Source organism: Mesoplodon bidens (genome assembly GCF_964165515.1).
Source record: "Mesoplodon bidens genome assembly, contig: HAP1_SCAFFOLD_627, whole genome shotgun sequence".
In the NCBI taxonomy this organism is placed as follows: Eukaryota; Metazoa; Chordata; class Mammalia; order Artiodactyla; family Ziphiidae; genus Mesoplodon; species Mesoplodon bidens.
Genome location: NW_027672049.1, coordinates 172,160 through 196,088, shown reverse-complemented (window position 1 = coordinate 196,088; position 23,929 = coordinate 172,160). Strand labels below are relative to the sequence as shown.

At 48.3% G+C, this 23,929-nt stretch overlaps 1 protein-coding gene and 1 long non-coding RNA gene across 3 annotated transcripts in view; one reads left to right on the top strand and one right to left on the bottom strand.

The window, feature by feature from the left end:
• Positions 1-482: 482 nt before the first annotated feature.
• Positions 483-10,967, bottom strand: LOC308610681 (BCL-6 corepressor-like). Of its 2 annotated transcripts, none has more exons than XM_081259730.1 (4): positions 10,397-10,967; positions 8,951-9,132; positions 1,167-1,290; positions 483-714 (listed from the first exon to the last, which is right to left on the bottom strand). In XM_081259730.1, exons 1-4 carry the CDS (start codon positions 10,572-10,574, stop codon positions 677-679), a joined length of 522 nt encoding a protein of 173 aa, XP_081115856.1. In that variant the 5' UTR covers positions 10,575-10,967; the 3' UTR covers positions 483-676. The 2 variants fall into 2 exon arrangements, 1 of the variants encoding a protein (XP_081115856.1); XR_014014610.1 differs by lacking the exons at positions 483-714; positions 1,167-1,290 and adding exons at positions 3,315-3,472; positions 8,366-8,620.
• Positions 10,968-16,723: 5,756 nt separating this feature from the next.
• The window catches only part of LOC308610676, a 105,527-nt gene continuing 98,321 nt past the window's right edge, over positions 16,724-23,929 (top strand). The window contains exon 1 of the long non-coding RNA XR_014014607.1: positions 16,724-17,319. This is a non-coding gene — a long non-coding RNA (uncharacterized lncRNA). The remainder of the gene's footprint in view (positions 17,320-23,929) is intronic.

The window sequence follows — 23,929 nt, the reverse complement described above, 5'->3', positions numbered from 1 at the left end:
GCAGGCTCATTAGCTGTGGCGCACGGGCTTAGTTGCTCCGTGGCATGTGGGATCTTCCCGGACCAGGGCTCGAACCTGTGTCCCCTGAAATGGCAGGCGGATTCTTAACCACTGTGCCACCAGGGAAGCCCGGAAGATCTACTTCTAGCGGGGGAACTCTGGACTCATGTGCATGTGTTAAGAGACCACCTAGGGCAGATCAGCCAACTTAGACAAAAGCAGGAGCAGCGCCCCTGAACCAGCCTCGTTGCAGGCCACCCCAGTGCTGCCTTGGCTCTGGCCACAACTCAGGTCACCCCTTTCCAAGTAAATGCACCCCGTTCTAGTCACTGGGGAAAACCAGTCTGTATGCCAACCCAAGGGAGATGGCAAACACCTCTTTGACCTCTCCTCTCCTCCGGCCCTCACAGAGAGAGCATGAGAAACACTCGAGGTCACCTGGCTTTCCTTGCCTTTCCCACACCTCCAACCCGCCCCTCAATGCTGCCAGGAGTGAGGCTTTTTCGAGAAGGGAGGTGGTACAATCCTTCCTGATACCCTGCCACGCTTTATCATCTCTATCCCGAATACAATGTCACCACAAAGGCAGACACGGTCCCAGCCTCAGAGTCCAAGGAGGATGCTACTCCTTAAGCACTGGGGTCAACACACAGCAGAGCAAGGTTTCCTGATGTGTTCACTCCGAAGGGTTGGTCATGGGGCACAGTGGCCCGACTGTGGGGACAAGACTCGATCTAAGCAAATCTGAAGACACATAAGATCCCAGGTGCCACATACAGCTTTCTCTAATCTTATACGAGAAGAGGGTACACATCAGTATTGTCCCGTGGACCTCACGCGCCTTGGAAGGCCCCTATGGTAGCCATTTGGGGAGGATCCCTTCCCCAAGAGTTTAGTGACTGAAACTGTGCAATTGCAGTCGCTGACTCCCGTGTCCTTTGGGCTCTAGGGGTGTGTTCCAATGAGGGCAGTTGGCTGGGGAGCCCTCCCATCCCCCAAACTTTTCTGGAAAAGTTCCACTGCATTATGTGAGGTCGGTGGACACTTGGTGAGGAATTCACTCACCCCCCAACCCATCCACCCTCATCTGCTGAAGGGGATTTCTAACTCCTGCCACCCCACAGAGCAGCTGGGCTGGCTCTCGACCACACGCTGGCCACGCTCACCCCTGAGCGACGGACACCTGGACGTTATAACACGGCAAAACGGGGTCTTCGGAAAATTCAGATTCGAATAGGTCACCATAGGCCTCGTTGCTGTCATCCTGGTCCTCCGGTCCTGGGGGATTTGCTAAAACATCGTAACCACTTTCATCATCTGGTTCTAACCGGGGGGGCAAACAAGAGAGAGGTCAGTAAGCTGGAGCAAGATTCCAGCTGTTCTCCAAAAAGGACCCTGGAAAAATTCTTTCCCAAGCAAGCCCTGCTCACAGCACCACCCCCACCCCCACCCCCACCCCCACAAGCCCAACTGAAACGAACAAGGCTGCTCACCACACACACAGCTGCCAGAGAACTCCGAAGAGCAACCGGGGTTACCGTCGTCAGGAGCCTGCAGGTTATTTCAACAGTGTGGAGAGAGAGGGGGAGAGAGAGAGAGAGAGAGAGAAACAAGATAACGCCTGCTGGTAAGAGGCAAATGCTGCTGGAGTTCGGGAACATCTCACGCTGGGGCTGGTGTCACCTCCTGACAAGTCCCACTGCACACGCCTCCAGGTATCTGACTGAAACCTCCCCACGCGTCCACCCGCCTTCCTGAGGGACTGCCCGCCTCACCGCCCCAGCCTGCCAAACAAAAGCTAGCCTGGCTAGCTAAGAGTTTTCCAGCCCCCCACCTCGCAAAACTCAAAGTATGTATCTCTTCTTTGACAGACTAACGTTGGGCCGCTTTTCCCAGTAAAGGGTCACTTAGAGTAAACGGGGGGGTGGGGGTAGGGGGAACCCAGGTGAAAGGCTGTGAAGTCACCGTCTAGATGCTTGAACAAGACCGTGTCTTGACCTCTGCCGTACCTGTTAAGAACTTCTCCAGAAGTTCGCTGTGGTTCACTTTCTTGATGGTTCTACCTGAGTATGTAGCCAGGGTAGGAACAGCACCGTAGGAGAGGAGCAAGCGGACAATTTCGAGATGATCATTCTTGACAGCATCGTGGAGAGGCCTAGGAGAGGTGCGGGGGACTACACCCGTGCACGCGACGCTTGCTTCTAAGGACACGGGGCAAAATCGAGCGTGTGCGGCCAAGCCTCGTAGGCGCGCTATTTCACCGAGGAGGTGAGTGTACGGTCGCTGCGACAAATTACTCTGTTATTTCCACACATAACCCTTTACGGGACAGGTGAAGGGACCATCTCAGGCCTAATTCTTCAATGCAAATCTCTCTTAATGCATGGCCCAAGGAGGAACTCAGGCCTAGATGAAAACGTTTCCAATGAACTTAAATAGTGACAGACTGTAAGAAGGGAACGTACGGAGGGGTGGGGGGAAGAATCCCAGCATCACGGAAGCAGATACGACAAGCCATTGTTATACCATTACAAACAAAACCCAAAAAGTGCAGTTTGTCAAAGAAACTGGGGGCAAAGTGGAACCTCTCCTGAAACCAACTTGGAGATGAGTGATCAACCCTCTCGCCCAGAAGCAGTCGACAGGCAGGGCGAGTTCTCAGGAGGATACAGAGTCCTCCTGCCCGTGTCCGCTGGGGTCAGGAACACTGTCCGCAGTCCCATCCAGAAAGGATGCGATTTGGAAACCACGAACCACCAAATACCTTACAGTTTTGCTAATGTTATGACCGTCAGGAAAGCCCCAGTGCCCTGCCTCGTGGTGGCATCCCAGGTACAACCAGGAAGATGCTTGGGCTGACTCAGACCTGGGCCTCTGGCCAATAAACCGAGGTCAAGGACAGAGTGGGGGCCAGGCCCGGGGATGTGGGTGGACACGGCAGGTCCTATCAAGCCAGTTGCCACTGGACCTGTCTGTACTCCTGCAACTTTCAACTCACATATATGTTCAAGAGTGAGATTCAACAGACGCTGGTGAAGAGTCCAGGGTCTTAAAAGAGAACACCCCTGATTATTCATGCAGGCTCAACATTTTCAGGGACCTCTGTCCATAAGAGTGTCACAGAGTTTTAAAGTTCTATGTAAATTTGCCAGAAAGATCTGTCCGATTCCATTCTAGAGGACTCCACCACCAGTGTGCTTACATGGCACTCACTCTCCATCTTTCCTACTGGGGTTCCCCGCACACCCTGAGAACCACTGCCTATGCCCCGGCAGGGCCAGGCCAAGAGCAAGACCGCCACTGACCCGGTTCCATCCTGGGCACTGCAGTTGACATCGGCGCCATATTCAAGGAGGTGTCGTACGATGTTGAGCCAACCTCTTGCACAAGCCTCGTGCAGGGCACAGTAACCCGCGTTGTCGCGGTGGTTCACATCACAAATCTTGTTCTCCAGGCAGTACAAGACCACTTCCTACGGGGAGAGGAGAGGAGAGGAGAGGAGAGGAGATACCATCAGACAACCATACAGTGAACCTTGTAAGGGTGACCTCCCCATAGCTTGGCGGTGCCCACTTTCAAAGGCATACATCCTTGGGGCCAAAAGCCCACCATAGCGCGGGCAGGCGGCAGGCATCCTGGTCGGGGGTGAGAGTGTGTGAGAAGGGCTTGGAGATGCAGACAGTGTTGTCTAAGGCTCTGCTGCACCAGTGGCCTGGCCATGGGCAAGTTACCCTTGAACTTCTCCAAGCTTCCACAGGGCTGCTGAGAGGACGCATTCGGATAGCGATGAAAGCCCTCAGCCCAGGGGCCGACGTGACCAGTACAGAGGTGTCACGGCTGCTAACATCTTAGATGACACATTGCCAAGCACAGACCATTCTCACTTGATGGGTCTGTTCAGTTAGTGGCAGTGGACGATAACACAAGTTTAGATAAAAGTATGGATGACCAACACTTAAAGAGAGCTTAAATCAGCCGGAGAACATTCCCCAGCTTAGAGAAGCAGGGACACCCAGGTCAGCTACATCCTTGCGCCCCCTGTTAAGACCCCAAATAAGAACCTGGGCCTCAGATGCTCTTGTCTGTATGTTAAGTGGAGTTAAAGAGAAGCTCTCTCCCTCCATCCTCGAGGAATGACACAAAATGCCTCCAATAACCCCACCCTCTATTTTGCCTCACTCCACCCTCTCGGGGCAGAATCAGTCTAATATTCTCATATTTACTCAAGTTAATGACAGGAACCTGATACACCACAGGCTGCAACCTCCACATTTCAAGAATCAAATAAAACATTCACCCCCGCCCCCGGAGATGTTCTGTGTCAACACTGTGCATTAGAATCACTGTTATTAACCTTATTTCTTTGGCTTGTTAAAATATTAATATGAACCACTCCCAGTAAGCAGAGCAGGAACTTATTCAATGTTTTATTACCTTAAGAAAGTTTTCAGACACATCGAAAGCATTTGCCACCAGAAAACACATTATACTGTTTATACTGGGTAAGTCGTGCCCAGCAGAGAGCCGTCAGGTTCTGAGAGCTGGGAGTAGGCAGAACGTGCATGTGGCCCAACACATGGTCTGCTGGGTAAGGGGGGATGGGATGGGGTCAGAACAGGCCTCCTTGTGACATCTCTCAGGTAACTCATCTGTTAAACCTAAAACGGGGGTCATTCTAGCCGCCCATAAGTGCGAGATGGGTTCTGTAAAACCTTTTATGCCCTTTGGAGGACACGCCAATCAAAGGTGACCACTCACTTGGGAGCGAACTAGAATGTTCCATTTGCTTACCACGTGAACCTAATGGGGCATGCTGGTAAACCTGGCCATTGGTGCCCTGTTACTTCAGGTCACTGCAGCAGCTCCCTTCCAAAACAAGAGGAGGAAGAGAAAAGGCACGCCCACGAATGCGTTTCTCCGTTTACATCCCAACCTGCCAGAAAGCCCACAATCCTCTGGGCTCCCAGGCCACCTGCCCCGAGCCCTGGTATCCAGGATACCGCATGAAGCTGCTGCTCTTTTAGCAGGCCCTCACTAGCCAGACTTGAGTGGACGGCTGCAAGCTAATGAGTTGTGTGCCCCAGCCAGGGAGAGGCCCTGTCACGTGGCTCTGGGATCAGGTCTGAACGCCACCAACTGCTGTGCACACATCAATTTACTCAACCCAGGGTTTATTTGCTGTGACAATCATGGCCTTCACCTGGAAACCTTCATCACTACTAGGGCAGATTCAAGGGTACCTAGAAATGAAAGGCCGTCCAAGCTGGTGGGTAAGTCAACTCTCTTCTCCTGGAAGATGGCAGCAAAGGCAGCAGTAGCCCCACGGCCAGGTCAGACTTTTTGCCACGTGCTGTCCTAACTCAACCACGTTGATCCCACTGTTTACACAGTGCTTCTCATTCCCCAGATGAGGACGTCTTCTGTCACCCACAGGAACCCAGGAGCTACCAGGAAAGGAAGGTAGTACTATCCTCATTCAACACTTGGAAACTGAGGCCCAGAGATATTAAACCCCAAGTTCAATTAACATGAAGTACTAGACCTAAAACTCAGGTCTTTGGTACCTGGTCAGCTGGGAAGATTCAAAAGGCCCAAGAGGGCCCCAGTTAGAGGGATGCAATCCAGCTGTGACGAGCACCCCACAGGCCTTCTCTGTTGGGGGTCAAGTGGGCTAACTACACTCTCCTAGCTAAGAGGGTGATGGCCTCTAAATGGATGGCAACCGTCGCCACCAGCACTTTCTCTAACTGAAAGGTGAAGAGGCGGGGCGAGTCTGTCGACGCAACACATTCCTTGGTTTATTTTCTCCGCTAGAAATAAACGGGAGTGTCTGAAGGGCAGCCCAGCCATTCCAGAGCAAAGTCAAACTGCTTTTGTCGGACAGCTCTCTGTTCAGCGGCTATAAGCCGAATGCCACTACCCGCAAAATGTAACCATAAAGGCCATAAGCCCGACGTTGTGAGTTAATTAAATGCCTCATTAACTTTTTAAAAAACATGACTTATTCAATTCATAGAAAATTTAACCATCACCGCTAAAGGCACAAGCATGTGGTTGCACACTAGCGTTTTAGCCTAAGAAATAGAAGCCTTTTTCCCAGGAGGGAAAGGTTTGAGGTCTTTGGCCACGCAAGTGATCTATTTAACGCGGATCTGAAGCCAGAGTGTGTTTCTAAACTTCCAGAACCACATTATCATGACATAAAGCTCAGACAGCCTTTATACTGCACATGGTATCTTTGGCTAAGCAGAAGAAAATAACCAAGAATGCTGAAGACAAAACTTCAGGAAAACCCTCCCAAACCACACCCTTATCTGCTTAAGCAAACTGTCCTTCAATTTGAAAAGGTTGAAGCTGCCACATCTCCCAACTGGGCCATCATCCCAACATTTAAAATTCTGCCCAGAGAAATCCCAGAAAGTTGGATTCAAAGTTGAAAGCGTTCATCTACTTGTCACAATGTTCAGCATCAACACTGGTGATGTGTGGAATCTACATATTGAAATTTACATTTGAAGAAAAAAACAAATCCGACCGTAAACATTCCCAAGGCTTCCTGTGCAATCAAAGGCCAGGTAGCCTAAAAAAGGATGGATCAAGTGCCCCTTGGTCCAGGCCTCAGAGCCACCAAACCAAAATGGAAACTGTCTTAGAGGACCAACGAGGGTCTTTTGACCTCTCTGGTCCCAAAGGGAGGCTGCTGGAAATGATGCCAAGTTCACAGGTGAGGCTCGGAGCCCCGCCCTCCACGGCGGGTGCAGCAGCACCCCGCCCCCCCATCTCCAGCATTTGCTGGAAGCGGGAGTCTACTTTCTCAACCCTAACCCAAAAGTTGGGGTTAGGGGTCTCCCCCCCACCTCCAGCGTTTGCTGGAAGCAAGGAGACTATCTTCTCAACCACGGGGGCGTCTAGCTCAACACTATGTGCAACATCTGCTCTGTCCTCCTAGGCGCCCGCTCTCAGCTCTTGGGAAACCAACTGGGTGCTCCTTGGACTTCACCTGCAAGTAACTGCGCTAACTACCAGAAAGTGCTCTCTAGCTAATGGAGAGGTCTCCAAGAGACGTGTAGATATAAACAACAGCACATTCAACCCACAACAACAACAACAAAACACCCCAAACTAAGCATAGCCCTAGTGCTTCCAACTTCCCACCCACAGTCATGCCTTAAGGCCAAGGCAGGCACACTTCCAAGGGCTCACGGCACTATGGACCGGGGTGGGGGGACACGACGGGAGACGGGGGACAGGGGCACAGAGCTGGCTGAGGGTGTGGGCGCCAGGGCTCCGGGCCAGCCTGGGTCCTGCCACCCCAGTGCTCAGCCACACCTCCACGCTCAGCCTGCTGAACCGCGTTTTACTGTCACCATTCAACTCCCAGAGGGCTGATGCCAGCACAGAAAAATGCCTTTGCCCTGTGGGCTATTACATCACAATTGCTACTGACAAGTATGGTGGGGGAACTGCACAGGGCATGGAGAGTCATCTGTCTCACAGAGGTTTTGAACTGTAAAAAGGGCAATTCCAGTGTGAGCCAGTCTTGCTGAGGAGCGTGGTGGGCTGTGGAGCACTGCTGGATTGCTACCTGTACGGGTATCAGCTAACCCCTCTGAGGCTCAGTTTCCTCATCCGAGAGTGGGCTAGTACGCGTTACTCCCAAGTGAACATGTTAAAAGGGTGAAAGGAGTTACTACAGATCACACGGGCTTAGGCAGATATCAGCTATCTTTCTATGTTGCTCTAGCAATAGAGGCCATCACTGTCATCAGCCGTGCTGGGTTGGGATACAGCAGTGTGGACAGGGAGTTTTGTGCAAGGCTCAAGCCCTGCTCCCCGCCCATCAGCCCTCGGCTCCCGTGCCCTCTCAGAAAGAGACTGCTCAGGTCTGCCCCACTCCCACCCCTACTCTGCACAGACACTTCCCACCCGCTACCCCACAGGGGCATCACTCTGCTCCAAACAGCACAAGTTAGTAGAGCTAATAACTACTCTCCTACTCTCCTTCTTGCTATTCAGAATCCAAAAGGGCTTATTAAAATTCCCCTGGTCGCCAAGCCCTGGGTTAGGTCAGATTTTATATCAGAGATAAGTGAGCCAGACTGGCCGAAGCAGCCTGCCTGCCTGAACGGGAACGGAACATCAGAGAGGCCTGCCTTTCTTTTCACACCACGACTGAACAAGCCACCAAAGAGCCCGCAGTGTGAGCGGGAGCCAACGCAAACACCCTGCTGGAACACCCAGCCCAGCCCGCCACGTGGAGGGGGCTGGGCTCTGAGACCCGCACCCCATCCCCAGCCAGTGTGTCCCCCACCCAAGGAGCAGCAGCCGGTGGATCCTGATCCGGGGCACCCACAAGGATGCTCACCTCGTAGCCAAGCCGGGAGGCCTGCTGTAGGAGGGTCTCACCCGCGTTCTTATTGACAATAAGTCTCCGCGCTTCCGGTGGCATCGGGCGGGACTGGGTGGTCTCTGGAGGGGAGCTTGACCATGTCAGCTGCGAGGCCTGGGAAGCTGGTAACAATTGCTGCAAACAGTCCAAGGGCCTCTGGTCCTGCTTGGCCGGCGAAAGATCATAGCTGGAACTGGGCTCAGGCCGCTTTCAAAATCTCCGGACGGTCACCTATCACGAAACCAGGCAGCGCACACATTTCAGGCTGTCCTTCCTCCACCCGCCTGGTTCGCCTCCTCCCTGAGTTACAAACCTGAGTGGAGGAAAGCACTTTTCCTCCTCTCAGTCTGGGGGAGGCGGGGCGCGAGGAAGGGGTTGCATTTTTACTCGCTGGAAACTTCACCGCCACCCAGGAGACACGTCCCCTAGGAAGGGGCAGGGACGTTTTGGGGGGAGGGGTTCAGGAAAAGGAAAGCTTTGTCCCCAGAAGCAGAGAAGCAGGCAGGCGGGATGTGCCTGCACGGGCCTGGGGGGCGGGGGAGAGCCAGGGGCAAGAGGTACCTTGCCATCCGCATTGTCCACGTAGGAGTCCCCTGGCAGCGGCAAGCCCCGCCTGGGCTCCTGAGGGATCAAATGCTTGGTTTTGCACGGTCGCTTCCCGGATGGTTTCTCGCTGTTGTCGGTGTATTGCTGCGGCAGGGGCGAAGGCTGCCAATCCATTTCTTCGTCCATGCACAGCACATCTGTCAGGGGGAGAAGCAGCGGGCGTTACACAGTTGTAGCCGGTGAGGAAAGAAAAGCCCATTGTTAGCACTGATCGTTGGAGCAGCTTCAGTTTTTAAAGATATACCAATTATGTTTTCAAAGCACTAATATTTTAATTATCCCACATTCAACCGGCAAATAGGCTAACCCACGAAACGCCAAATGTCAAGTCGCTTCAAAGGGCCGCAAGAGAGGGCAGAAGCCAGCCCTTCGTGCGCTCCCGTCCCCACCCGTGGGGGGCCTGGGTGCTCGGGACAGGGCGACTGGGGACAGCCTGAGGCTGGAATGAGGGCACTGACAAGCGCCCGGGGTCACCCAAGACTTCCCTTCCTGCCCAGCCGCGGGCTGGGTGATGAGGAGCAGCCCAGGAAGTCGAGCTCCCGCCTCACTGTCCATTCCATAAGGAAGTGTGCAGGCTGAAAGGACCTCAGGAAGAAAACTCCCCGCTCGCCACACGCTACTCTTGTCAACTTGGATGGCGCTCAGGTCCCCTCCAGGGCCGTTTCCCACAGAGGGCGGGTGATCCACCCTCCAGGAGCGCCCCCCGCCCCGTGCGTATCCTTGTTCATTGTCACTGCATTTAAGGGACTCCTCCAACCAGCTGCTGTTGCTTTTGGCCTCTGCCCTTTTCCTGCCAGGTTTCTCTTCGGAGATGCTATTGCCCTGGGGGGTGACCGCAGGCTGAACCGCCTGGGTCACTTCCTTCCTGCCCTGCCGGCCAGGTTTGCTCTCTGCTCCCGCCGTTCTCTAAGGTGCAGCAAGCGGCGCTGCTTTCTGGGATGGAGCCCTGTTAATTCAATGCACACCTCAGGTTGGTCAGCTCACTATAATGTGGCTCTTCTAAGTGGTTAGAGGAACTGTTTGTCATTTCCCTCTCAGGCTAGTCAGCTAATGGAGAAATAACTACAAATTAATGAAGAAGCCCCCCGGGGCGGGGGTGGTGGTGCGGGGAACAAACTGTCTTACACATCACTAACAGGGGTGGGGGAGGGGAGGGGTGTGGTCACTGTGTTGGCTGGAACTTGTCACCAAGTCTCGGGAGGGGGCCTATTTGCCTTTGGCCACCTTTGGGCTCCAGCCCCGCCACCTGGCTTTGTGGGGGTGGGGAGTTGGATGGGGTTGGGGGGTGGGGAGGTGTGAGTGGCTCCCCCCAGGGATCCAGGGTGGGACTGGAACTTTCCACTGCTCCGCTCCAGGACTTCCGTAGGGTGCCCTGCGGGCCCGAAGCCAAACCGAGCTCACCTTTGGAGACCCGTCTCCGCTTGGCTTTCAGCAGAGAGTCCTCCGGGAGCACAGTGGTCTCAGTGTGGTTCCTATCGCCAGAGACCTTGCGCTTTCTGTTCAGCCGGAGGGTGGGGCTGCGTGACGCGTCCGGGGCCGCCTGGTCGGCGGGGGACTCTCTGGGGGGCTCCGTGTCCATGTCCTCAGGAAGATCACTGTCTTCTGGGGCTTCAAAGCGGTCAGGTTTGCTTCCATCAAAACACTCCCCTAGGGGAGGGGAGACAACCCGGAAAGGAGGGAACAAAGGTCACCAGGAGCAGGCAGGACCCCCACGCCCAAGGCAATCTGCTACCAACAGACCACCCCCCTTTGGAGACCAGGGGCCTCACACGCCGGAAGCACAAAACCCTCAGAAAGACGTCCCAAAGGAAGGACAGCTGAACACAACCAGCAAAGAAAGCAGAAAATGAGGCGCGTAGCCCACTCACAGTCCATCCTTCAAGGGTCAAGGTGAGGCATCTACACCATCCGTCTATAGGCATGTGAGATCACTCCCTAACTGCTTAACTCTCCAAGGTGGCTTACTTTTAAAGGGGGGGGTGAGTGACCTCACAGTAAGATCCAACCAATCAGGGCAGAGCTACAAGGGGGGGTGAGTGACCTCACAGTAAGATCCAACCAATCAGGGCAGAGCTACAAATGACTATGGAAACAGCTGCTAGTCAACAAAAAAGGCTGATGTCATCAAGAGACCAAATAGCCCCCAACTGCCATGTACACAGACATAGCACCAATGTTCACTTGGGTCAGCAGGGGCGAGGGTGAAGAAAAAGGGTAGGGAAAGAATGGTGGGAGGCTGGGAAGCTGGGGAGACCAAGGCAAGAGGAGCCTGGCAAAGGGAAAGGAAAGGCTTCCTGGTGCACACACAAGGGTCAAGGGCAATTTCAAAGAACTCAACCAGATTGCTACAAGTCCGTCTGTCCTCTTTCCACACCCGTGGGGGGAAAAGCATTTCACTGCTATCGAGGGGCTGCTCCTATTTCCTGTCTAGGAAGAAGGCCCACAGTGACACCAGTCACCCACCTGGCACGTCTCCACGCCTTTCTTCCCAGGCAACAAGCATCTAAGGACATTTCAAAGACAAGGCTCCAACCCCCTTCATGGGGGGTGGGGGGTGGGGGGTGGCGGGCAGGGCTGAACTGCTCACACCCCAGCTCCGCCTGTGTTGCTCCTGCCCCCTCTGCTCAATCTAGCATCCACTTGGGGCTTTTCCTCCAATCACCCCAGCCTAACATCACTCCTCACTTTTGCTCTAGCCAAAGAAACAGTTCAACTGCTTTGCTAGTCACATTGTTTCTAACACACAAATAATTCCATAATGATCACTGTGCTGTTAAAGAGTTCCCCGAAGATGACCCCGTGTCCATCACCGGCCGGGGGTGGGGGTGGGTGTATGAGTTTGGTATTTCCTTAACACCTGAGCTAAGCTCCCACAGCCCGTTTTTCTAGATGAAATCATGGACACACCCCTCACATGCTGCTCACATTCCTCCTCCTCTCCCTAGACCACTTCAAGTATCACTCCCACTTCTGCCCAGCCGGCTGGTCCCCTGATCAGCCTCTCTTGGGGGGCATTCCCAGCATTTAATGGCAGCCAGTTGTGGGGATGAACCTCACCCTGGCCTGGGCTAGCCTGACCTGTGTTCTCAAGGGTGGAACACACTTAGCTTTTCTCCAAGGGTATCCCAAGGTGGGAGAGATCCCCATCTACTCTTGCCGGAATGGTGGAATCACCGCAACCGCGAGGGTCTCCTGTCATGGCAGCAGGAGAAACCCCAAACTCCTGGCCTGTGCTTACAGGTGATGCAGCCCAGGCTACCGCAGGCCCGGTGAAGACGGCATGCTGCAGCTCTCACTCCGGCTGCTCTGTGACCCTCTTAAACACTCGGGCAGGAATGGCGCCGCTTTACAACTCGGCCCCCTTCACTTGTAAAGTGGGAATGTTATTGCTAGCCTCCCTCCAGGGTGGGCTTCATAATCACAGGCCGGGCTCAGCACAGAGAAAGGCTGGAAAAATCCCTTTAACCAAAAGATGCCAAGACTTTCAGACCAGCCTGAATCTCAGGCCTGAAATGTAGGAAATTTTAAGAGGTGAGCCCTGCTGGTTACACCATTGGACTTCTCTGGTCCAATCAGCCTTCCCTAAAAGCTCCGTGGGAGGGGATCCATGGAGGAATGGAAGGGCTACCTTAAGAACCCCCATGTCCAATTTGAAAGTTTCTTTTTCCAAACTAGGTCCATCCACCCTTCCCCCAACCCCGGAGCCTTTTAGGGCAAAGATCTCAATTCCCCTCAGCTAAGGCCCCCCAAGACCTTACGCTAGTGTGACCTTACCCAGGCCAGTAATAACCCTGAAGGACGCCCACCCCGACTGCCCAAGATACCCATGGCCACCAGCTATGGGGTAGAGGCTCCGTGTCACTTGGAGCTTCTCAAAGACTGTTCTAACCACGACCCACAGGAGGATGACCCTTGAGGGCAAAGGAGATGGGGAGATAAATAGATACACGGGGATCCTAACCATCAGGCTTTGCCATCATTGCTACTTTTGGCCCTTCTAAAAGTGGGAAGCCATGTGCCCTTGGTCACCCAGTCTAAGCAAGATGTGAACGTGGTCCCTGCAGCATGGTCCTATGACTCACAGCACATATATCCCAAATTCATTATGGTTGTACCATAGCATCACCTCACAGAAGCATCACCACAGCAACATTTACAAGTCACTGTGGCAACAAAGCACCCTCACCACTGTTGAGCCATGCCCAGTGAGGCCTAAACAAGGTGAGGGTTCTGAGTCGCTGGAAGGCTCCCCAGGATTAAAATCCCCTTCTCTGTAGCTTAAGTATAATAGCACCTCCAGTCAGGGCTAACCTTGTTCAAAGTTACACCCGCTACAGAAGTAGTGCAGGGGATCTCTGTTCCAAAGTAGTTTGCAAACATGCAGGTGCTCAGCTGGAAGAGTTCCCTGAGCAAAGAAGTTTCATGAAGCCCCTTGACTGAGGCTTCCTCCAGCTCCTGGCCAGGCACTGCCACTGAGCAGGTCCTAGGCCTGTCCCAGCCAAGTTGTTGGCAAGGGAGATGGTTACTCCAAGTTTGAGAAGGAAGGGACCAATGCCTCCTTGCCCCGCCCCATCTTCAAATGCCACTGAGGGTTCCTAGTGATGAACTTCCAAGTCTGAGGAACCTCCAAACTCATTTGGTGAACTTCCAAAATAAAAATTTCACTCAGCCACCCATGTGATCATAAAGAATAAATGAGTATCTCAGCCACTGTGTTTTCAAGTTAATTTCTTTTTTAAACAAGCCCCTAGCAACAAGATGCACCCGCACCAGGACAACCAGGGCCGCGCAAACAGCACCCACCACCTTGGAAGCTCCTGGGCCCTCCATGGGTAGGGGCTGCCTCAGAAGGGGGAAGGCATCTTGAAGGCATCCTGGACCCTCTCTGGGACCCCTGCCCGCCCCAAATCCCCGCCCCAGCTCCCATGTGCTCACAGCTCGGCTCTCGGCCACACCGACACCCATGAGAAGGACCTGAGCCCATATCAGCTCAAGACATGATGGCCCAAGAACAAGAAGGCCCATTCATATCCAACTGAATGGAATGAACACCTGCTGGGCCTTGGACGTGGAGGCCGCAGTAAGAACAGTGGCCCCTTCAGGTGACTCTCCAATAAAAGGAATCAGGGCTCCTCAGAGAAATGACTGATTCTAGGACTGGGGCAGGAAATACACAAAATGAGCCTGGAGCACCTTGTGGTACCAGAAAGTCAGGAAGTGTTAAACACACACACAAACATGCATGCTAAACACATATACACACAGATACACAGACACACACAAACTCACACACCCCAAAGGGAGTATGTCAAAGGAGCACAGGCGCCAAAAGCAAAAGCTCCCAATGGCCAAAGCTGGAACAATTCAAACAACAAAATAAAGTAGTATTGGATTATAACCCAAAGAATAAAATAGATATCCACGAGTCTATACTGATATAAATAAATATCAATAATTGAATAAATTAATATTTGGGGGGAAATAGACAACGCTGCATGGAAGAATTCTAAATACTTTATGTACATACTCTGTCCTCAAGGAGGTGGATCATAACTCTCCACTCTTTGGGTTTGTGCTTCACATAGTGACTTCCTTCCAACAAGTGTAGTGTGGAAGGGGTGGAGGAGTGACTTTTCAGTGGAGAAATCTGAGACACGACCTCAGCCAGGTTATAAAGGTCAACATCAACAGTCAAATCACGTTGATAGCATGTACCCTTGACAAGATGTTATAAAAAAGGCACTTTATCTGGTTGTCCTCCCAATAAACCATAATCCCAGTCTTACCATGAGAAAAGCATTGGACAGTTTACATTAGTGAGGTATGCTACAAAACACTTGATCACTGCTCCTCAAAACCGTCAAGGTTGGGGCTTCCCTGGTGGCGCAGTGGTTGAGAGCCCACCTGCCAATGCAGGGGACACGGGTTCGAGCACTGGCCTGGGAAGATCCCACATGCCAGGGAGCAACTAAGCCCGTGAACCACAACTACTGAGCCCATGTGCTGCAACTACGGAGGCCCAGGCGCCTACAGCCCGTGCTCCACAACGAGAGAGGCCACTTCAATCAGAGGCCGGTGCACTGCAACGAAGAGTAACCCCCACTCTCCGCAACTAGAGAAAGCCCGCGCACAGCAACGAACACCCAACACAGCCAAAAATAAATAAATAAATAAATAAATAAATAAATAAATAAAAAACTGTCAAGGTTATCAAAAACAAGAAAAGCCTGAGAAACTACCACAGCCCAGAGGAGCCTAAGGGGGCTTGATAACTAAATGTAATGTGGTGTCCTGGATGGAAGCCTGAAATGGAATTAAGGACACTAGGCAAAAGCCAAGGGAATCTGAATAAAGTACAGACTCTGGTTAATATTATTGTATTAATATTGGCTCATTAATTGTAAAAAAGGTACCACACTAGTGTACGGTGTCAATAATAGAGGAAATTGGGAATGAGATATATAAGAACTCTGTATTATCCCCTTAATTTTTCTGTATATCTATAACCATTCTAAAATAGATATAGTCTATTAGATAAAACAAAAAAGGTAATGATGATTTGATTGTGACATCAGAGTAGTGATACTTTGAGATATCTATAAAACTGCCTTAGGAAACTGTCTGTGATATCTGCTGGGGATATAGTCACAGGTACTCCTAATATTATTGTGGTTTGTTGTCTGCATTTAGATTTAAAGGACATGCTAAATACTAAATTGCAGTTAGAGGTTAGTGAAATTAAAGATGTAATATTCCCATCCAGATTCCACATACACTTTGATACATATTAAGAATCCCCTGCTCTTTGGTGAGGTCTAATTTTATGAAAGTGAAACACAGAGAGATGAATTAGGTTGTTCCAGCTTTTAAAAAGCCCGCATTCTAGGGTCAAGAATTCTTACTGAGCCTTGTTGAAACTGTTTGCTACACTACCTCCTAATTTTGGAACTGCTAAACAGAGAGTTGGGAAGGCTTCCTAGAGTAAAAGTACTGCCTTGGCCTTGTGCAATTATACTGTTTAGGTTGCTGGACAAATCCAAGGATAAAACTGGCCTGGACCTAGTGATGGGCAATTCCAAAAGCAAGCTGAATGTGAGAAGTTCACTCACAGAGAACCCTAGTGTCAAAGAGCCTCTCTACTTGGGAATGGCTCAACACTGGGAAAATAAACCCTGGTTCAGCTGTAAAGAGAGCACATCCTTGGCCTTTTTTCCCCCTTAAATCCGGAAACTGATGATCTGGTCAGCTTAGGAGAGGGACGGAGGGAAGGAGGGAGGGAGGAAGATGAGAGAGAGAGAGAAACCTGTTAAGAGCTGGTGCCAATTTAAAGAGAGAAGGAAAGGGCTTATTATATACGTATATGCTAATATGATTCTTAAAGCCAATTCTGATCAATCCTTCGGGAAAGAAAGAGATGCAGCCATCTGTTAATGTGGCTTCAGCTTCTTCGTTTTCAAATGTTACAGCTGTCACCAGACCAGCCATTCCACTTGGGGCGAGGCCAGGGGGTTAGAGGGGGAACATCTGTCCACTAAGGACACCACTAAACAGCAACCAAATCTTGGGGCGACCCCTCTCTCTTTCCTCGAGTGCTTTCGCTAGCCGGTCCTACTTCCCCACTCCTTTGGGAGTTTCCTGTTTCATTACGTAGGCAAGAGGGCGAGAGGTCCCAGCTTTCCTAATTGTGAGTGGTTTGGCTGGGTGTGTACGTGCGAGTAACTGTGTGTGTGTGGGGGGGGAAGTGGAGCTCGCTACAAGGGGCTTAGAAAAACTAGTCGCCAATTTAAAATATTTTCGGAGTGTTTGAATGATATCTTAAGAGCTAATCCCACTCTCAAATTCAGCGAAATGAACAATACAGATAAGGAAGATGAAGAGGGTGGAAAACCCACACAGCGGAATGGAGCCGTCCATGCCGCGGGAGTGACAGGGGAGCGCTCAGAGGAAAGGCGCTCTGCAGGGAAAGTCACTCTGGCTCTTCTCTCTCGGTCCACCAGCCGGCGACGCTTCTTCTGTAAAAGCATTCCTAGAAAATAACCCTACAACCGGGAAGGGTAGCGATCGTTGAGCGCAGTTCCCAGGAGCCGGTGCCCGCAGCCGGGAGAGGCCCCTCTCCCCCCGCGGCTGGCGCGGAATGTGGCGATCCGGCCAGGGGCGGGGGATGACTTCCGGCGGCCGGAGCTCAGCGCCGGGAGCAGCTGCTGCAGCTGGCAGGTGGGGTGGGGGCCGGCCGAGCTGACCACACACAGACCCGGCGCGGCGGCACTGCGGCCCCGGGGCAGCCGGCGCCGGGGACATGCGCTGATTCGATCCCTCCGCAGAAGGTAAGCAGCCCGGCTATTACTAGCCTCGGCCACACTGCGCGGTGCTTTCTGCTTGGTTAGTAATGGGGTTTGTAATACAGAGGGAAGAAGGGGAATATCCCTGCCGCCTTCTGCAATGGGAAAAGGAGCAACAACTGAAATTGAAATGTTAATCAGCCAAGTGCTTGAGATTATTGGAGGAGCGGTGTTACTGGGCAAACAAAGAAGGCGGTCAGCCTCTGTAATCTTAAGATAATCAACCATTGCTGTGCTACACTCGCTTAGATATTGAAGAGGATTCCGAATGTAAAATAATTTGAGTTGCACTTTTACGTTGCTACCTTCAACCTTCGCTTGGTTAATTTGTGGTTTACGAGCAGCAGGTTCTTGTCAGCAGCCTGGAGAAGTAATCGGAAATCTTCCTTCTCCTTTTGCGTTCCTCAGCCTCCTCCCTTTCCAGTTATCAGAATGGGTCTGCACATTTCAACGTCAAACATCCACTTCAATACTGAACCTTTAGAAAGAATCTCAAATTAGAGGAGAAATTTACCTCCTGGAGTTCAGCTTGGGTTGAGCAGCACTTGTCCCCACTTCTCCCTTCATTTACCATCTTCTCTTGTCAATCATCTCACTGATCCCCCCCCGCCCCGGGGATGCTGTGCTCATTAACAAACCAGCTCTTGTCAGCTCCTGTCCACCACCTGTGTTCCGTGACTGATTTTTCAAGGACCCAGAAAGGGCATTGCCTTATACCACGTTTGGACTGTTATCTGTGTCCTTCCCCAAAATGCATGGCATGAAAAATCCTTTAAGCCCAGTACCAATATGGTTTCCGATAACTCCCTTCATTGTAGTCACTGCAGCTACCAGATGGGTTTCAAGGACAGCAGAATCTATTGGGGTGTGAGAAAGAGGGCTCTACCTACATATTTTGTGCATAAGAATAGGTGGAAGTAGAAATGCAAATGTCAGTCTATCCCGTTTTTCTTGAAGGTTTTTTAGTCCAGCTAGGTTGTGAGACACCTAGCTGGGTAGGGTATGGGGCAAGTCCTCCTGCAAAAGCAAGCAGTGTGTTTGTCCTAGGATTCCCCCAATAACCTCAAAAGAGTTTCCAGAGAGACTTTTCCCACAGGCAGTCAGAAAGCCAGGGGAGGTGGCCAAGGTAAACCTCAGGTTATTTGGGCATCCTCAAGTTAGTCTCCCCTTTTAGGGGTTCTGACCTAGGATTTCCCCACAAACGCTTTGCTCCTGAGCTCAAGTACCCATTCTTGTTGCTCACCTAGGGATGTACAATTGAATGATATTCTGTGAAATGGTGAAGATTGCTATGGTGGGGATTGCAAATGTGCCACTTCACCAACAGAGAACAGTTGTAATAAGCCAGACTGTGTGGTGTCTGTGTGCCAATATTCCATTTAAAAAGAGATTTGTTATCTTTAAATCTGAAATTAAAGAGACAGTTTGACTCAAAAGGCCATGGATTTTATTTTAAGAAATTAAAATAGGAGATCAATAAAAAAGAGGGCCAGGGTTTATAGCTAAACTTCTTACTTTTTTTTTTTTTTTTTTTGGTACACGGGCCTCTCACTGTTGTGGCCTCTCCCGTTGCGGAGCACAGGCTCCGGACGCGCAGGTTCAGCGGCCATGGCTCACGGGCCCAGTCGCTCCGCGGCATGTGGGATTTCCCCGGACTGGGGCACGAACCCGTGTCCCCTGCATCGGCAGACGGACTCTCAACCACTGCGCCTCCAGGGAAGCCCCTTACCTTCTTTTTTAAATATTGCTTTAGAACAAGATACTGGTTCTGAAAAATCATGTTACTTCTATTATATATCGTTATTGTTTTTCTGATTACAAATTCTCTATTTATAAATACACTTTGGAAAGACTTGAGTTGGTTTCTTTGTCTCTATCTTCAGTATATGAGGCAGAAGGAGTGGAGGCAGGTGGGCAAATCCCACTCCAAATGGCCCACTCAGAGAACTGTTCCCCAGACCATGCAAAGCTCTGGACCGAAATTGTTTTGGCTGGTTGTTATTATTATCTTTAAATGTGGTTTGGGTTTGAAATATTAAATTTTCAATATTCTAAAATTTTGACTCAGGCACACCAAGTAAAAGAGAGAACAAAGAACAAGAATAGCAAAACTATTTTCCACCTTTCTTACCTAATTGTAAAATATTTAATTATATGAATAATTATTCTGAATAATAAGTGAAAAACATTAAAATAATAATTCATTTTTAAGAAAGTAGCCCAAGGTTTATGAAATACAGGTTAGTGCAATTGATCTTAAGTACAGTAAAAATTTCTGTAATTTTAAAAGGTGTTTTTATGTTGAGTATTAGTACATGAAAATATGCTAATGATGGTTAGAAATTGAAATGTCTGTTACTTGGTTTCTGAAGAAACTGAATTCTTTGGCAAGAAATGGGTCAGGATTAGGGGACTGGAGCCGCCAAAGCCGGCATCATACCTGCCAGTGATTTTATAGGTGAGATGAATGCATTAAGTTATGGATTAGGGTTGGAGAAGCCTTCTGGGGAAGAAAGAAAACAAGATAGAAAATAGAATTTGTTATTTTAGTGCAACTAAGATAATTAAATTTAAGTTATTTCTGAGTTTGGACTTTGTTATATTTCAACAATTTCTGAGGAAAGTTTCTAAATTCAAAGCCCTAGGTAGAAATAGTTGTATGATTTCCTATCCGAAACTGATTTATGACTCTATTTCCTTTGTTAAAAACGTTTCCCAGAGAAAGGCAAAATTAATTGCCCGGTGTTAAGGAGGAGGAGTAATACCAAATAGAAGGATGTACGCTATTAGTTGCTAAATGAACTGTGGGAACTTTTTTGTAGATTTGACAAGATAGAATTGAAATAAATCTGTTGCTTTCCAATCACGTAAAAAAAAAAAATTTAGTCTGGTGGGTGGTCGGTGTTATCAGTAATTTAAGACTTGAGTACCGATTTAGGATTCAAAGTTGCCTCTCCTTACAAAAGGCATTTTCTGGTGCTGCATTACTGCCATTAGCTACAATTGAAAGAGACTTATCCTGAGATTTTGAAAAACAGAAAAAGAAATAGTAGAATTAATAAGGCTTTGCCTCCACTGAGAATGGGTAGAAAAAGTGCTATTTTGAAAGTTATCAATGGCCTCTTAATTGCCAGATTTCTGCGCTGTTTCAACCTGCTCTTTATGTCTTTATTTTTAAGTTCTCTTCTAAGTTCTTTTTTAAAATTTTTACTGCTTAGTGTTTTATTCACTAAAATAGCATTTTTAATTGAAGTAGAGTTGATGTGTAATATTATATAAGTTACAGGTGTAAAATATAGTGACTCACAATGTTTAAAGGTTATACTCCATTTATAGTTATTATAAAATATTGGCTATATTTTCTGTGCTATGCAATATATCCTTATAGCTCATTTTATAATAATAGTTTGTACCTCCTAATCTCCTATCCCTATATTGTTCTTTTTTTTAAATTAAATACTTGTGTTCAAAAGTATTATTAATAAGTAATATATAAAGAGATATCTCTTTATCTAGTTTCTCAGTAATCCCCTTAAATTACCTCATGACCAGCCTAGAACAAGTGCTGTTTATTTCTAGTTTGTGCCTCATGATATCACGACTATATGTCTTCATTTGTTCCTTTCACTCACCCTGCTACACGTTGAAACCTTGCTCACAGCATACACTGCCTCTTCCATGAACCCTTCCCCATACCCACCTTCCTTCTCATTTCAGATGTGTTTCTCCCTTGTCTAAATTCCTATGGCACTTTCTATTTTGGTCTATCCTTTAGTTTGAACATGATTTGCTGTTGTAAAATAACCCTAGAGAGCAGAGTCTTTGACTAACAACTTTGTATTACCTGCAACTCATAATACAGTGCCTAGCTATGTATATGCAAAGTAGATGTTCAGCAGTTTGATGTTAGTGAAGAAATTAGCTATTATTTTCCAGGGGTGTATATCCACCTACTCTGATATCCAAGTTAGGCTCTAAATAATGTGTGCAAGTACGTTTTAGTTTAAAATCCCTATATAATAATATAGTGAAAGTACATTCAAACAGTTATATTCAACAAAAGTTATTGTGAGCTTACATGCCCTTAAGTGGATATTGGCTCATCCGTATCAAAAAGCATAGTAAGCATTACAAAAGAAAACTTCAAAGAAGACATTGTACCAGCTTTCAGTATGCTTTCATTCTACTGAAAACAAGTAAGCAGGGGAAGATGTCTTGCATAAGTAAGTACTAGTCTTAAAGCGCTCTGCTAGGTACTTTCATCTATGGTGTATAATTTCATCCTTCTACTATATGCTAATTTTACGCTGAGACTCAGAGATCTTACCTAAATGGCAGAGATTCTTTCCACATTCACATGCTGTTCTTTGAAGTGTTAACGAGTGAAGGAAAACTATAAAACATAATCAGAGTAGTTTAAAATGGTTTTGTGATCAGGCTTTCCAGTGCTTTTTAAACTTTTGGGTCTTAACATCCCCTTTAATAATTCAATAAAGGCTATGCATCCACTCCCCAAGTACATACACAACACACACACACAGAATTTTGCCTGTAATTGCAGGTGTTTGCGGACCTAATACAGCCCTCCTTTGCAAATGCTTTAAGGACATCTACGCTGGGCTCAGTTTTTCTTTTTGCTTGTTCTATGCTTAATATTTATTTTTGCACCTATTAAAGTTAAACAAATTGTTATCTGTTATAGTTGAGGTATAAACCTAAGCAGCTTCGTACTTTACAACTTTTCTTTTTGCATTTTTGTATTCTGTCCTTCTCTCTCACACGAACACACACATTTATATAAATGAGATCAAATAATACTTTTCTGTGAAGAGAATGCTTAGAATTTATTCTTAACAATTTTTCTATATATCACACGTCAGTGTTAGCTATAGTCATCATGTTGTACATTATGTCCATAGTATGTATTTATCTTACAATTGGAAGCTTGTACCTTTGACCGTCTTCCTCCAATTTCCCCTCCCCTGACCCTCTGTCTCCTGTAACCACAGGTCTGATCTCTTTTTCTATGATTGTTTTCTTTTTTTCTAGATTCCACACATAAGTGAGATCATATAGTGTTTGCCTTTCTTTCTCTGACTTATTTAACTTAGCATAAAGCCTTCAAGGTCCATTTCTGTTGTCTCAACTGGTAGCATTTCTTTGTTTTCTTACAGATGAATAATATTTCAGTGTGTGTGTGTGTGTATACCTATAATATGTATATACCTATAAATATATAAAACAACCTCTTTACCCATTTGTCCATCAATGGGCACTTAGATTGTTTCCATGTCTTGGCTATTATAAATAATGCTGCTATGAACATGGGGGTGCAGATATCTTTTTGAGTTAGTGTTTTCATTTTCTTTGGATATATTCCTAGAAGTGGAGTTGCTAGATATATGTAGTTCTAGTGTTAATTTTTGAGGATCCTCCATACTGTTTTCCATACTGGCTTTACCAATTTACAATCCCACCAACAGCACAAGAGTTCCCTTTTCTCCACATCCTCATGAGCATTTGTTATCTTTTGACATTTTTGAGGATGACTGTTCTAACAGGTGTGAAGTAATATCTCAATGTGGTTTTTTTGTTTGTTTTTTTTTTTTGCGGTACGCGGGCCTCTCACTGCTGTGGCCTCTCCCGTTGCGGAGCACAGGCTCCGGATGCGCAGGCTCAGCGGCCATGGCTCACGGGCCCAGCCGCTCCGCGGCACGCGGGATCCTCCCAGACCGGGGCACGAACCCGTGTCCCCTGCATCGGCAGGCGGACTCCCAACCACTGCGCCACCAGGGAAGCCCTCAATGTGGTTTTAATGTGCATTTCCCTAATGACTAGTGGTATTGAGCATCTTTTCATGTACCTGTTGGCTTTTCGTGTGTCTTCTTTGGAGGAATGTCTATTCGGGTCCTTTGCTGATTTTTTTAATTGGGTAATTTTTTTTTTTTTTTGCTATTGATTTGTATGAATTTTAAATTTATTTTGGATATTAACCATTATCAGATATATGGTTTACAAATATGTTTTTCCCATTCTATAGGTTGTCTTTTCAATCAGTTTGTTGATTTGTTTTTGTTTTTGTTTTTGTTTGCTGTGCAGAAGCTTTTTAGTTTGATGTAGTTCCATTTGTTTATTTTTTATTTTATCGTTTGTGTTTTCAGTGTCATATCCAAAAAGTCATTACCAAACCCATGTAATGAGCTTTATTCCTGTTTTCTTCTGGCAGTTGCATAGTTTCAGGTCTTACATTTGAGTCTTTAATCCAATTCAAGTTAGTTTTGTGAGTGGTATAAGATGTTGGTCCAATTTCATTCTTTTACATGTGAATATCCAATTATCCCAGGGTTCCCTTGTATGTAACTTCTCTCTTTTCTCTTGCTGGTCTTAAAATTCTTTCTTTGTTTTTGACTTTTGATGATTTAATTGCAATGTGTCTCAGAGTAGCCCTATTTGAGTTCAACCTGTTTGGGCTTGTTTGGGCTTCATGGATATGGATGTCCATTTCTCATCCTAGGTTTGGGAAGGTTTCATCCATTATTGCTTTAAATATACTTTTTTTCCCTTTCTCTCTCTCTTTTCTTTTTCTGGAATTCCC